At 43.2% G+C, this 15178-nt stretch overlaps 1 protein-coding gene across 2 annotated transcripts in view; it reads left to right on the top strand.

The window, feature by feature from the left end:
- The first annotated feature begins 1266 nt into the window (after positions 1-1266).
- The window catches only part of CAVIN2 (caveolae associated protein 2), a 139996-nt gene continuing 126084 nt past the window's right edge, over positions 1267-15178 (top strand). Inside the window, exon 1 of one of the 2 annotated variants that reach the window (XM_044304242.1) lies at positions 1267-1989. In XM_044304242.1, the coding sequence (XP_044160177.1) occupies positions 1495-1989 (495 nt within the window). In that variant the 5' untranslated portion in view covers positions 1267-1494. The remainder of the gene's footprint in view (positions 1990-15178) is intronic. The other variant, XM_044304243.1, reaches the window with a different exon arrangement.

Raw genomic sequence — 15178 nt, forward strand, 5'->3', positions numbered from 1 at the left:
CGTCATAGATTACAATGATGCTGTGCACGTTGGGCCACCCGCAGTGCTATTGTCCTGTACTCATATGATCATATGTGCCCGACGTGCACAGCATCATTGTAATCTATGATGCTGTGTGCTCCCGTGCGCACGATCAATGGCGCTCTGGGACATATGGCCCGCTCACGGACTGTATGTCTCGGAGGGCATACAGTCATTTGCAAGAGCCCTAAGTGAACCTGAACTGAAGTCCTCCTTTCCTCAAAACTAAATTAGGGGTGCTTTATGCACCTGCTGGGCAGGGCATGTGAGCAATGCTTTTAGATGAAAGCTTTGTCAGCCAGAGTCTCTCCTATAATCAGTGGTGCAGAGCAATTTCTAGCCCCGTCACTTGGGTCTCATGTACACGACCATATATTTTCCGCATCCGATTTACATTTTTTGGTGGATTGGATGGGGACCCATTCATTTCAGTAGGGCTGAAAAAAATGCACCCATAGGTCTGCATCTTTGCCTGTTTTGCAAACAAGAATAGGGATATTGACAATGGAGCCCGAGGGGTATACATGACTGGTATCCATGGTTTGCAGGCTACTAAATTCATATGGTCATGTGCATAAGAGCAAATTGGAGGAAAGCTGCTGACTGTTCTCTAGCAATTGAGAAGATTAGAGAATGTTTTACCACACCCACAAACAAGTTTTTTGGGGGAAAGGAGTTGTACAATGTTAGCTCTGCTGCATCTATTCTAACTCTGTTATCCTACAGATACCTGTATCTCAATGTCATGACAGTGGTAATGCCATTAAAAGGCATATAATACTTTCTGGCATCTTTCCAGTTAAAACAGGGAATGGTCACAGAGAAACCATTCACAATAAGCAAAAGATAAACTTACAATAACTGCAGCTATCCCCTCTGGCTCTGCGCATACTGAGATCTCTATATTTGTAAAGAAAAAGATATGTAGATGTGAACCGCATCATGGGTTATTCCCTTGGCAGATGCAAACAATACTTCTCTCTGAAAATAACTTCATCCAGGAAAAAAACATGCTCAGTGTTCCAGTGTATCGTAGCAGCCAGCCAAAAGTTTTCCCCTGCAGCCAAGAGAAGCAGAGATGGCTCCTGTCCAACATAGGGTGTTTTCTGTGCCTGCATGAAGTCATTATTGAACTATGGCATGTTAAAAAAAAAAAATCTAAACCTGCACATCTAGGAGTGCCGTGACATGGAGTGTATTCTCTGAAACACACCCCTGGATCTGAAAAGTTTGGAAAATTCACATTTCACCTCCCACTGGGTGGAGCAGGGCTTAAAAGAGAAGCTGGAATGTAGTTTCTGGCAGTGTTTTGCTGCAGACTTGTGTGTTATAGTACGCTATCAAAGCAAACACTAATCAAAGGAGAAGAGAGAACAACTGCTACTTTTACAAAAAGTTCACAAGAAATATCATAAGAAAACACAAGAGAAAAGTAAAGCAGCTGCTCGGTAGAAATTGTGAACATCTGTGAACATGGAAGAAGATACAATTCAAATAGAGAAGAACAACGAAGAGTTTCAGAAAAGTGGTGATCATGAGAGCCAGGAGTTGGTGGTGCCCAGCCACAGCCCTGCAGAGTCACCCAGCTCTAGTCCAACACCACAGCAACTAGTAGCAGACTCCATCAAAGACAGTAATCAAGTCAACGCCATCACGGTTCTCACCCTGCTGGATAAACTGGTGAACATGCTGGATTCAGTGCAAGAAAACCAGCACAAAATGGAAAAGAGGCAGATTGACATAGAAAATTCAGTAAAAGGTATCCAAAATGATATTACCAAACTATCAAAAAGTCATACATCGACAAGCAACACAGTCAGCAAACTTTTGGAGAAATCTCGCAAAGTCAGCGCCAACATGAGAGACGTCAAGGATCGTATGGATAAGCAGACTGTGCAGGTGAAGAAGCTGGAGAGCAACCACAATCAGCTCTTGAGAAGAAACAATTTCAAAGTATTGATCTTCCAGGTGAGTTACACAGGATTTGTACAAAATATTACTTTCCATGTATATATCATTTTTATAGTGTTTCTTTTTTGCATAACATGTACCGACTGCTAACCTGGACAGCCACTCCCTTGTCAGTGGTACTTACATTTTAGCTATCATTGTATCTCATGAGGATATATGCAAGTTGTTATAGTTATTGTGCTTCTATTGTTCTCCTTTTGTATATTTAAGGCTAATATGAATATCATATAAAATACAAACATACACATATGTATAGCTGTTATAGCTGTGTGTGTGTATACATATATATATATATATTGTGGGGACTTGCTCTGGTAGACAGGATTAGCGGACGCTGTATAGAGACAACATGTTCTTTGGATCCAACAGTTCAGTGTTTTATTCACACTTTAGACAAGTGACAAAACAAGCAGTAATATTCAAACAAAAAGTCACCTTGAGGTGTTGGTGGTAATTCACACCATGCGGCAATTCTGCCTCAAAGAGCCCTTGCTGATAGCAGCACCAACCTGTTTTCACGCCAAACAGGTAGCAAGCTTTCATCCAGATCCCAACACAGAGACATGGCTTCTGAGCCCAGCTGCCTATTTAAGGACAGCCAGGTGCTGCCAAAACCCGGACTGGCATTTAAAATTCGGTCCGGTATTTGACCTCACCTGGTTGTAAATCAGCCCTGCAGCACATGCTGGGATGAAAATAACTGTTTTCCCAGACACCTCTCACTGTGTCACAATATATATGTACTGTATATATACACACATACACCAGTCTCAACAAAAATGCTCACTGCAATCAGTTCCACAATTGCAATGCTTAAAATAAGTACCATATATGGTTGAAAAGAATGGGTGTGGCATTTTTGGATGAAACCATAAGCCATGTGGAAGAAATGAATAATCCACAGTTAATGGATTTTCACTTGGATCTAATACTAAAGTAACAAAGATTTCACTTCTTGTCCCACATATATTAAAGGGATTTTCCCACAAAAAAAAAGTGTTTCAATCTTAGATCATGTCGGGAGATGGTGTCAGACTGCTAAGACTGCTGGGAATCCCAAGAACAAGTGTTCCTCTAGTGCCCTCTTTGAATGGAGAGGTAGTGCGCATATCGGTCCACTGCTCTATTCAAACAGTTGAGCTCCGCTGTTTCCATAACTCCCATTGTAGTGAATGAGAGCTACACAAGAGTGCGCACTACCGCTCAATTCAGAGAGGAGAATCTGGGGACCCTTGTTCTTGGAATTGCTGTGGGTCCCAGAGTCTGACCCATCACAAATCCAATATTTATAATCTGTGAAAAAAAGTGGATGTGGTATTTAAAGGGAGCTTGATGAAGGCCAGATTTAGGCTCCATTCAAAACACGGACACCAGCAATGTGCATTCCGCATTTTGTGGACCACACATTGCCAGCACTAATAGAATATGCCTACAGGCATGTTCTATTTTTTTCCGGGAACGGAAATGCAGACCCGGAAGTGCGGCCACATAGAATTGAATGGGTCCGCAATTCCGTTCCGCAAAATGCGGAACAGAATTGCGGACGTGTGAATGGACCCTAATTAGGAGGAAACTTCACCCATTTTATATTCTAATTAATCCTGCTGTAGATTCAATTTCCTGACTGTCAGGCAGCTTTCACAGTCAGTGTTTGGTCAGTGTTTGATTAGTGATCTTCATCAGTGATTGTCAGTCAAAACCAGGTGTGGGTTTAAGAATACAGAACGGAAACAAATCTTTCCATTATCTCTGTGTAGCCTCCAGTCGTGGTTTTGGCTAATAATTACAGATGGAAATCACTGTTCAAACACTGACTATGTGAAAGCAACTTTAGATGGATAAAAATGCACTAAATTTCATAAGAGATGTGTAACTTTTAATACAGCTAGTGTGAATTACTCCAACTTACATCTTTCACCTGCTGTAAACAGGCATATACATTAGTGGTATGTACAGAGAAATGAGCATATGACAATTCCCTCTAGAATCTCTAAGAAGCTTTATTTTACATAAAGGGGTGACTACCACAGAGGCGGATTGGCCATATACTCTATAGGGAAATTTCCCAGTGGGCCGATGCTCAGTGGGCCGCCCGGGCCCTCCTCACGGCTGCTGGACAGATACATAATGATCTGATGTTCTCAGCATTATTTAATGCTAGGACCATCAGGTACTCATGCACCTGGTCAGAAGCCGCAGGTCCACCCTGAATTCAACTATATCACTGTCCTCAGAATGGTAATACGGCAATGTCTTATGCTATGATATATGGTTTTCCTGGGGCCGTATTTTGGGCTACACTAAAGTATTGCTGGCCCCGCCTCATGCTCTTATTCCTGCCTACATGTGGCCTGTGTTGCCCCTCCTTCTGCCAATTTGGACTTGCCTACAACTTGGGGCCACTTTTAGGTTTACTGTTCCAGGGCCACTTTAAATTCCCAGTCACCCCTGGACAACCATATTTGGACCATCCTGCAAAAGCTGATAGGCAAATCATCAGGGCAAAGTGAAAGATATTTGTAATTGCCAAGGAAAATGTGCATGTATTAGGTAACTTCTATCATTTTTGTAATGATTTCAATAGGAAACATATGTGGAAGAAAAATGTGGAGCAGATTATTGCAAAGTGTGTGCAATGGTTATCTCATTTTATTTTATTTTATGACATTTACTTAAATATTACCATTCTCCACAAACAATATTGTGGCTGAAGATAGATTCGCAGTTTTTTTGCAGATTTCTCAATTCCAAGCATCCCAAATATTACACATTCTTGCTGCAATGTTTACCTGTTGCAATACAATGAGCTAAATTTATAGCTCGATCTGCACCAGAATTCATGCGCTGGGGATGAATTTGCCTTCAGTTAAAGATTTGCAAACTGTGGGTGAGAATTATCAAAACTGGTGTAAAGGAAAACTGGCTTGGTTGCCCATAGCAACCAATCAGATCCCACCTTTTATTTTTCAGAACTCCTTTGTAAAGTAAAATCTGATTGGTTGCTTTGGGCAACTAAGCCAGTTTTCCTTTAGACCAGTTTAGATAAATCTCCCCCAAAGTTTGCATTGTAATGATCTATTTCAGTATCCTTCAGACTCCTTAATGCTGATTATTTTATTTTTTGTCCTCTCAGTTGAAATAGTATGTTTGGGCTGTTAGATGACCTGTTGGAAACCTCTGCTAGCAGGTGACATGATGGCCACTCCACGCTGATAGTACTGACTGGGGCACAGACTGGTACATTGCACCAGCACCACTGGACACTGTGGCCTACACAGCAAAGTAGACGCATTTAGGTGGTTGGCTGCAAATTGTACGCATAAACTATATGGGATAGTGACTGTTTCCTCCCCACCCCCACTGTAGTGTTCAGAAGGGCTTGGGTGCTGTTCATGCTTCTATTCATATATTACTCAAGAATATTTGAAACATTTATGCAACATCACAAAGTAAACTGCAGTCTCCGTCACAGTATGGAGGACCACTTTATTACGTTTGAGATTTTCCTTTTTCCTTTTCACTAACAGCGACTGCCATGTGCTCAAGTTAATCATGAGTAATTCAGACCAAAAATGGAAAAGTTGAATCTTCAACCTTTCGACTCTGACTATTTTACCATGTGTCCAATACTGTGCAGCATTTCTTAATTTAACCCTGTGCTGTGACAGTTTTCCTGCTCAGACTGGGCACAGTTGAGTGCAGAGAAATAGGGTAAAAGGCAAGTGTCCAGCTGTCTGAAGCTCCTTATGGTCTTTACACTCTCTGAAGAAATAAATAAAGCATATACAGTTTGCCATGTCTTTAAGGTACTATGCTTTTCAGGACTGTCTACACATCTTATAACTAACATAAGGTTACTTAACAAGAGAGACAAAGTCTATAAACATTCTACCCACCATTAACTACTGTAAACTGTAACAATATAATCATAAAGCAGAACACTAAGCAAAGAAAGCCTAACTACTGTTATATAATGAAAGTTTAGCCGATGAAATGTTCTTGAGGCTGCACTGTCCCCAGCTTACTTCTACCCTCCAGCACCAGAGCACCATTTGACAACTGATTTCTACTGAAATTCCAGAAAGATTGCTGATCCAGAACACTCAGATATTGGGTGTCTATACAGATGTAAATCATACTCAAGTCAGTTAGCTCCTTGTAGCAAAGGACCGCTCTGCAATTAGATGTTACATGCAACACCGGTACCTTTTCATTAAATGTCTGCCTTGACAACCTGCAGCAGTTAAAGGATGGGTCCAGATATGATGGATGTCTATATCCTTATAAATGTAGCAGTCCATTGTGCATATATAACTAGTTACAAATATTTGTGTGGGCACTTTTTTCAATCTGGAAAAGGTTAGGAAAAAATTGGCCTTGTGTCACATTTCTGTATGTGGTGTAAAATCCCAGCTCCAAATAGTTTACATTCCTCTTGAGCAAGCAGACCCAGCCCAGGACTAAGCTGCATTGTTGTGACACTTACAGATAGCCTCTCGTCTCCCACTGCCTCTCATGGAAGCAATGCATTTCCCACAGATAGGCCTACTTTATTTTTACACATTTTCAATTTTTTCCCATTAAACTACAAGGAATGTACGAGACGCCGGCACTAGTGACTGTTAGGCCAAGGCCTATCTGTTGACGCTCTCAGTGCTTGTTTACACAACTGTATTTCTGCTCCAGGTTCCCATCCCAGCAGAAGATAGCAAGTAAAATACTCCATATGCCAAAATTAAAAAATAATATGTCTAACTTACATTTGGCTTTTGGGACCGCATGTATAAAAGCTAGTCAAAATAAGTCTAACAGTAAGAATAGTGATTACATTGATATTGGTCCGAGTTTCATAGTGTGTATATGCACCCACATGCTGCTCTACATTGTAAGGCTATATGAACACCGCCGTATCCAGTCCACAAACCGCAGATTCGTAAAATGCAGATATCGGTCTTGTGTATCCCCAACTTACCGCAGGTCTCCATTGCCAAAATGCCTATACTTGTCCACAAAATGGACAAGAATAGGATATGCTCTATAATTTACAGCATAGTCGCACAGATGCGGACAGCGTCTTCATTTTATGAGGCCACTTAGAAACTAATTAGTTTAATGTGCGATCCACAAAAAATCTGCAGATCAGATGTGGACTAAAAATATGGTTGTGTGAATGAGGTCTTAGTGTTGAATATAAAAGCTGATGATTCTGTCCTGCTTTTATTTTTATATTTTTAAAGAATAAATCATTAAATAATGGTGAGGGCAGACTCTGGGGCACATATATCCATATACAGGTGAAATGGAGCTGAATTTGACTTGCTGTGCTTTGTCATAAAAGCACTGGGACACATTTATTAAAGGGATTCTGTCACCTCCCCTCAGCCAAAAAACGATTTAAAAGCAGCCATGCAGCACAGCTTACCTGGATTAGGCTGTGCTCTTTTATCTTGTAATCCGTCCAGTAGTTTCTGTAAAAAACGACTTTGATCGATATGTAAATGTGTCCTGAAGGTGCCCAGAGGGGCGTTTTTTTCTTCTTAGTGAGCCCAGTACCGCCCCTCTTTCAGTGCCCAGCCCGCCTTCCTTGTACTTTCTAACCGCCGCCCCCAGCCTGCCACAGCCTCTCCTGCCTCTCCAACCCCTCCCTCACGCCGAACGAAGTCTCGCACAGGCGCAGTACCCACTGAGGGCTGCGCCTGTGCGATCATCAGGAGACTGAGGGCGGCAGCTTCATCTTCGTCACTGGGCATGCGCCGAGCCCAGTGACGTCCGATGTTAGCTCTTTCCCTCAGTCAGCCTGGTAGGAAGCGCAGGCAGACTGGAGAAAGCGCAGGGTGCAGCAGCCGATCGGCAATCCTCTGCGCTTCCTACCAGGCTGACTGAGGGAAAGAGCTAACATCGGACGTCACTGGGCTCGGCGCATGCCCAGTGACGAAGATGAAGCTGCCGCCCTCAGTCTCCTGATGATCGCACAGGCGCAGCCCTCAGTGGGTACTGCGCCTGTGCGAGACTTCGTTCGGCGTGAGGGAGGGGTTGGAGAGGCAGGAGAGGCTGTGGCAGGCTGGGGGCGGCGGTTAGAAAGTACAAGGAAGGCGGGCTGGGCACTGAAAGAGGGGCGGTACTGGGCTCACTAAGAAGAAAAAAACGCCCCTCTGGGCACCTTCAGGACACATTTACATATCGATCAAAGTCGTTTTTTGCAGTAACTGCTGGACGGATTTCAAGATAAAAGAGCACAGCTTAATCCAGGTAAGCTGTGCTGCATGGCTGCTTTTAAATCGTTTTTTGGCTGAGGGGAGGTGACAGAATCCCTTTAATAAAGACCCTGTGCTGGTGGTGGATCCGCCAAAGTTATGAAGAGGCACCGGCATCAACATAACTTCGGCACATCCAGCGCCAATTCTAAATGTAAGCAAGCTTCTGAGATGAATGAGACTGGCCTGCTGGCTCCTCCCCTTTCCTGCCCTTGTCACGCCCACAATTTCAGACCTGCCGTGAGCAGGGAAAAGTTGCAGATAGTGGCGCAACTAACCATTGCCCCGCAATCTGAGCCTGTAATACGCCTACTTTAGGTGTATTTCAGATTAGTAAATGACCCCCAGTATGAACAAAGTTGTCACTGAAGTTTTTCATTTTCAATGTCCCATTCACTATTTCACTTCTGTGTTGAAGGCTCCGTCTCAGGTTCCGCAAAAAAGACCAGACAAAAAAAAGCCTGATGCGTTTTTTACACACGTGAAAAAAAAACGGAAGACTTACAAATAACATCTCCTATGATTTGGATGCAATGTGTTTTTCATTGAAGCCTCATTCGCTGAAAAATGCAGAATATAAAACATGCAATTCTTACACAACGCAGAAATGATGCATGAAAAACAAGCTCGTGTGCACAGACCCATTGAAATGAATGGCTCAAGATTCAGTGCGGGTGCTGTGCGTTCACTTCACGCATTGCATCTGCGCAAAAAACGTGCTCATGTGAAAGAGGCCTTAGGGTATCTTCACGAGTGGTGTGAAATTCCACCCGAAAATTTTGAGGTGCAGATTTTTACAAAGTTTTTTGGTGTGAATAATGGTGCAGAATTTGTTGCTGATTTACTATATGAGAATCTCTCCATTCTATTCAAACGGAAATTTATTCTGCAGTGGAAAACACTGTGGAAAGATTCGCTACAAAATCCAAACATATTTTGTTGCAGATTTTTCCTTTGAATTGAAAGTATAGAGTCTCAAAAGGAAATCCCCAACACAACCGCAAAATGTAAATTCCGCAGCAGGACACAGCGCAGGGATAGACAATTTTCAGTTTTTTTTCAGTCTGTGCACCAGACTAAAAGCTATGAGCTGGTGTAGATTTCAATCATTTACGCCATGTGTCAGGGCTGATGGCCTCAACCACACTTCACCCTTGCCATACACCCTTTTCAAATACTGGCTGGGGTGGTGTAAAAATGCCAGTTGTGATTAAATCTAGTCACAATGTCATTAAAGTGTCACAAAACTAGGCTGTGCGACTTTTTAGCATCAATCCATGGCATAGGGGTTGATAAATCTTCCTCTATGTGTTTTTCTAAAAAATATTTAATCACACTGGTGGTCATTTAACGGCTTCTTTCATGCACCAGGAGTGAAAGTCTACTCCACTCCCTGCTCCTAAAGCTGGCATAAATGTACCAGAATATGCCAGGTGTGGCAGGCGCAGCACTATGAACTGCCTTTTGCACTGTGGCAGTAGAATAATTCTGATAGCTCTGACTTTTAGTCTAACCAGACTGTCTATTGCTCTGTAATTCCTCTAGCGTTGTTCTATGGAAACAGTAGGTTTAAAGAGCACACCAAATGCTTGAAATAACTTCTTTATTAACTTCAACTTTTCTTCATATATAACACTGCCGCCTCCGCAGCAGATAGTCCATGTACATAACACGTGTTGAATAGATATCACAAAATTGCGGTATGCATAGGATGGTGGTTCAAATGTTCTATCTTGTCATTCAACATAAAATGGTATATATTCTCTCTTCAGTATCTGTACTCTCACTTTAAGTTATTTAAGCACTTTATGATCTCTCTGAGAGGTATATATGAGGTCTAACTTATAGTTCTACAGTTGTGGCCAAAAGTTTTGAGAATGACACAAATATTAGTTTTCACAAAGATTGCTGCTAAACTGCTTTTAGATCTTTGTTTCAGTTGTTTCTGTGATGTAGTGAAATATAATTGCACGCACTTCATACGTTTAAAAGGCTTTTATCGACAATTACATGACATTTATGCAAAGAGTCAGTATTTGCAGTGTTGGCCCTTCTTTTTCAGGTCCTCTGCAATTCGACTGGGCATGCTCTCAATCAACTTCTGGGCCAATTCCTGACTGATAGCAACCCATTCTTTCATAATCACTTCTTGGAGTTTGTCAGAATTAGTGGGTTTTTGTTTGTCCACCCGCCTCTTGAGGATTAATCACAAGTTCTCAATGGGATTAAGATCTGGGGAGTTTCCAGGCCATGGACCCAAAATGTCAACGTTTTGGTCCCCGAGCCACTTAGTTATCACTTTTGCCTTATGGCATGGTGCTCCATCGTGCTGGAAAATGCATTGTTCTTCACCAAACTGTTGTTGGATTGTTGGAAGAAGTTTCTGTTGGAGGGTGTTTTGGTACCATTCTTTATTCATGGCTGTGTTTTTGGGCAAAATTGTGAGTGAGCCCACTCCCTTGGATGAGAAGCAACCCCACACATGACTGGTCTTAGGATGCTTTACTGTTGGCATGACACAGGACTGATGGTAGCGCTCACCTTTTCTTCTCCGGACAAGCCTTTTTCCTGATGCCCCAAACAATCGGAAAGAGGCTTCATCGGAGAATATGACTTTGCTCCAGTCCTCAGCAGTCCATTCACCATATTTTCTGCAGAAAATCAATCTGTCCCTGATGTTTTTTTGGGAGAGAAGTGGCTTCTTTGCCGCCCTTCTTGACACCAGGCCATCTTCCAAAAGTCTTCACCTCACTGTGCATGCAGATGCGCTCACACCTGCCTGCTGCCATTCCTGAGCAAGCTCTGCACTGGTGGCACTCCCGCAGCTGAATCCTCTTTAGGAGACGATCCTGGCGCTTGCTGGACTTTCTTGGATGCCCTGAAGCCTTCTGAACAAGAATTGAACCTCTTTCCTTGAAGTTCTTGATGATACTATAAATTGTTGATTGAGGTGCAATCTTAGTAGCCACAATATCCTTGCCTGTGAAGCCATTTTTATGCAACGCAATGATGGCTGCACGCGTTTCTTTGCAGGTCACCATGGTTAACAATGGAAGAACAAGGACTAAGAAGGACTATACAATTTATCTGATCACTCTTCATAACATTCTGGAGTATATGCTAATTGCTATTATAAAAACTTAAGCAGCAACTTTTCCAATTTCCAATATTTATGTAATTCTCAAAACTTTTGGCCACGACTGTACTTGCTGAATTTAGTCGCAATTTGCAGTTAGACGTAAGTATTTGCAGATTGGTTGCGTATGATCTGGTATGGTTGTATGTAATTTGGTTTGCAATATGGAATTTGGATTGTGAACTTTGTAGTTTGCAATTGAAATTGTAGTTTGCAATTGGTGGAACTGTAAGTAAACACACATATAACTGGTTCAGTATACAGTTCTAATCACTATATTAACAGTAGGAATATTATATAACTGTTTGAAATACCTATTTTAGCCTCTCTGCTTCCATAAAACACAGCTCTTAGTGGAGTGAATGTCTGTTCAGCTTCTCTCTCTGGTGAATAATAATTTCTATCAGCTCCTGCTAGGGAATTTCCCACACAGGCTGTGTGTGAGGCTGGCTGTGATTGGCCAAGACTCATGCTGTGTGCAAGGCTGGCTGTGATTGGTCTAGACTCCTACCCAGCATCAACAGTTTAACTCTATGCTTTCTGTTGTTTCTGCTGTGTCATTGAGCTTACCTCACATCCATATAATGAATCTTAAAGGCATATTATCTGTTCTACTTCTGTGAACACAATATATATCACAGTTATAACAGTTATATGACATGCAAACATTAAGTCACTGTAAATAACTCTTCTTTTTTTCTTATGTGTCCTGGATCTTTCCCCTCATAAGCCCTCACTCTCCCCCATAAACTGTTTTCTGTGATCTACAATCCGCCTCTCTTTGCTGTTGAGTCCTAGATATGTGTGCTATGAATATACATATGGGAAAAGAAGTCTACAGCCGTTAGTACTGGCAGGCTGCCTGTATTAGGACACATCCCAAGGCTTGAAGAGAACTGCTGGATGCAGAAGCACACTGGAGCAGTCTATATAAGCGGACCAGTGCACTGGAGGCTGGAATGTATCCTCACACTGTCACCAGCAAAAGCAGAAGTTAATTTGTGAGAAGGTCTAAGGCTCATGCACACAAATACAGGTCGGATGCGAACCCAAAACATGCGTCCGTATGTCCATTCTGCGGCGCTGCAAAAAAATAAAAAATGGAACATGTTCTTTTCTTGTTCATTTTACGGAGAAGGAGGCTAGGACAGTTCTCTAGAGGGCAGGATCTTCTGTTCTGCAAAATGCGGAACACACGCAGCAGGTATCAGTGTTTTGCTTATCCACAATTTGCAGACTGCAAAATGTTAACTGCCACGTGCATGAACCCTAAAATGAAGTCACTTTAAATTACCTCAACCTTTTGTAGGGGTTAATGTAAATCAATTTCATGATTAAGGTTTTCCCTTACGTCCTACCAGCAGCACAGATGGGGGGTTAACCACCCCCCGTGGACTGGTAGGACTGGCTGAATTTTTAATAAGCCCAAGCAATAAAACAATAAATCACTTTAAGTATCCCCTATAAAGAAGGGAATCACCTCCAGCCCACTGTGTTTTTTTGTCAGCGGATTATGCCCTCGTTTTGCTGAGTGATTTGGCTGGCAGCTTTCCTGCTGCCAGCTCTGCTCAGCGGCGCTTCGCTGCGGTCCAGTTTTCCTGCGGCCGCTGGGCGCCGCCATCTTCCGGAAGTGACGTTGGAGTGCTCTGACGTCACTTCTGGAGCTTCCTTGCGACGCGGTTTTGCGTCCTCTTGCGATTTTGTATTATATTCGGCGATTTTTCCTCCTGTTGGGGGATTTCTAGTGTTTGTCTTATTTGGTGGGAAACTTTTATTTTGTTAATCTGGGGGTGGGGGTTCATTTCTGGGCCCATCCCCTTCCCTATTTAAGGAAGCATTGTGCACCAGGTTGGTCTCTGGCTTCACATGTTTTCAAGCTAGTTCCCAGAGTCCTATAAGTCAGTGTTTCTCCACTTATTGGTGCCTTTTTCTTCTGGTGCTCATTTTTAGCTTCAGCTGGTCTGCCTTTTTACCTTTTCTCCTTAACATTTAGTTTTTTTTTTAACAAATGTTTTACTTGTCTTTTTTTCCCGCAGTGATGTCTTCTCTGCGAGATTCGGAAGGCAGAAAGGTGAATTCCAAGAGGAAGCATTTATCCTGCTACAACTGTAGTGCTATTTTGGAGGATAGCTGTCCCTACTTCAGGTGTGACAGCTGCCGTCCGAGGGTTCAACCTGCTAGTGAACCTACGAGGCAGGACATGTATCAATGGGTGAAGACCTATGTGGATGGGTCTATCAAGGGAGTCGTAAGCATGCTTGATGAAAGGCTTCCTGCTCAGACTATAGAGTCCTCTGCTCCTGTGGAGCAGCCTAAAGCCATTGCTGCTATGGAGGTATCTATGTTCCTCCGGACTCGCCTAAACCAGATTCAGACGGACGTGGATCAGAAGGTGTCTCGGGACGACATTCTGGCTCCTTTCAAGACTATTAACCTGGCAACGTATTTCCTGTGTGATACCGTGCAGCTGCAGCTGAAATTGGTCGGCCAAATCTATTGCCCTTGGGTCAGTGGCCAGTAGGCCTTTATGGCTTAAGCCTTGGGTTTCTGACAACTCCTCTAAATACAATTTATGTGGCCTTCCCTTTGAGCCCAACCGTTTATTCGGATCTGAGTTAGATAAGATCATGGAAGGTCTGTCGGATAAGAAGGGGACGAGTCGTCCCAAGCAGTCCTTTCGAAGGCGGGGCAGACCAAACCATGGTGGTAGGTCTGGCTAGCAGTCAAGAGCCGGTAGGGACTGGGGAGCGCAGAGAAGAGGTTTGAGGTGCTCTTGCGAAGTAGCCAAGGATAAAATATCCACCTCCTGAATACAGGCATCCTCGAGGCTCTTGGATGACTCCTGTTACTCCTGTCGTCCTGCCAGAAAACTTCCCCACTCCTCTTCATCATCTTCCTGTTGGGGGTCATCTCTCCCACTTCAAAGACATTTGTATCTTTGAAGTGGGAGAGATTTTGGATCCCTGGGTCCTGAACGTCATCTCTGAGGGGAATTTAATCAATCTTATTTCTCTTCCTCCGGAGAGGTTGATCAGGACCACACTCTTACAGGCTGCCAAGCAGCTGGTTCTGGAGCCTTACATTCAGGACTACACCTGCAAAGGGACTCTGGAGGAGGTTCCGGTAGGGGAACAGGGCTTAGGGATCTTTTTCTGGTTCCCAAGACGTCAGTGGATCTCCGGATGATTATCGATCTGAGATATTTCAATCTCTATATAAGAAAGGTGAGGTTTCGTATGGAGACCATCAGGTCAGCGGTTCACGTTCTCAATCCTGGAGATGTGATGGCAGCCCTGGACCTCAAGGATGCGTATCTGCACATCCCGATTCATCCTGCTTCCAGGAAATATCTCTTGGTCCAGGTTTTGTGAGTCATCAGTCACCTTCAGTTTGTTGCCCTTCCTTTTGCCATTTATTCTGCCTCTCACACTTTTACCAAGGTGGTGGTTTCTGTGGTGGCAGCTCTAAGACTGACCATCATTCCTTATATGGACGATTGGCTTTTAAAAGCCTCTTCTCTAGTGGTCCTGACCCACCATCTTCATGTAGCGATCTCCTTTCTGTTCCGCCTGGGTTGGATCATTAACTGGCAGAAGTCGAATGTGAGCCCGTCGACTTCAGTAAGATATCGAAGCTTCATAATCGACTCTGTCGGGATGTCTCTCCAGTTGACTCCAGAAAGAAGATCCCGAATACAGAACACAGCAGATTTCATATCTGTTCCTCGGCGAGTACCAATTCGGACCCTCATGAAGATATTGGTGCTCATGTCGGTGTCTGCGGAAGCAGTCACTTG

The sequence above is a fragment of the Bufo gargarizans genome, chromosome 8 (genome assembly GCF_014858855.1).
Source record: "Bufo gargarizans isolate SCDJY-AF-19 chromosome 8, ASM1485885v1, whole genome shotgun sequence".
NCBI lineage: Eukaryota > Metazoa > Chordata > Amphibia > Anura > Bufonidae > Bufo > Bufo gargarizans.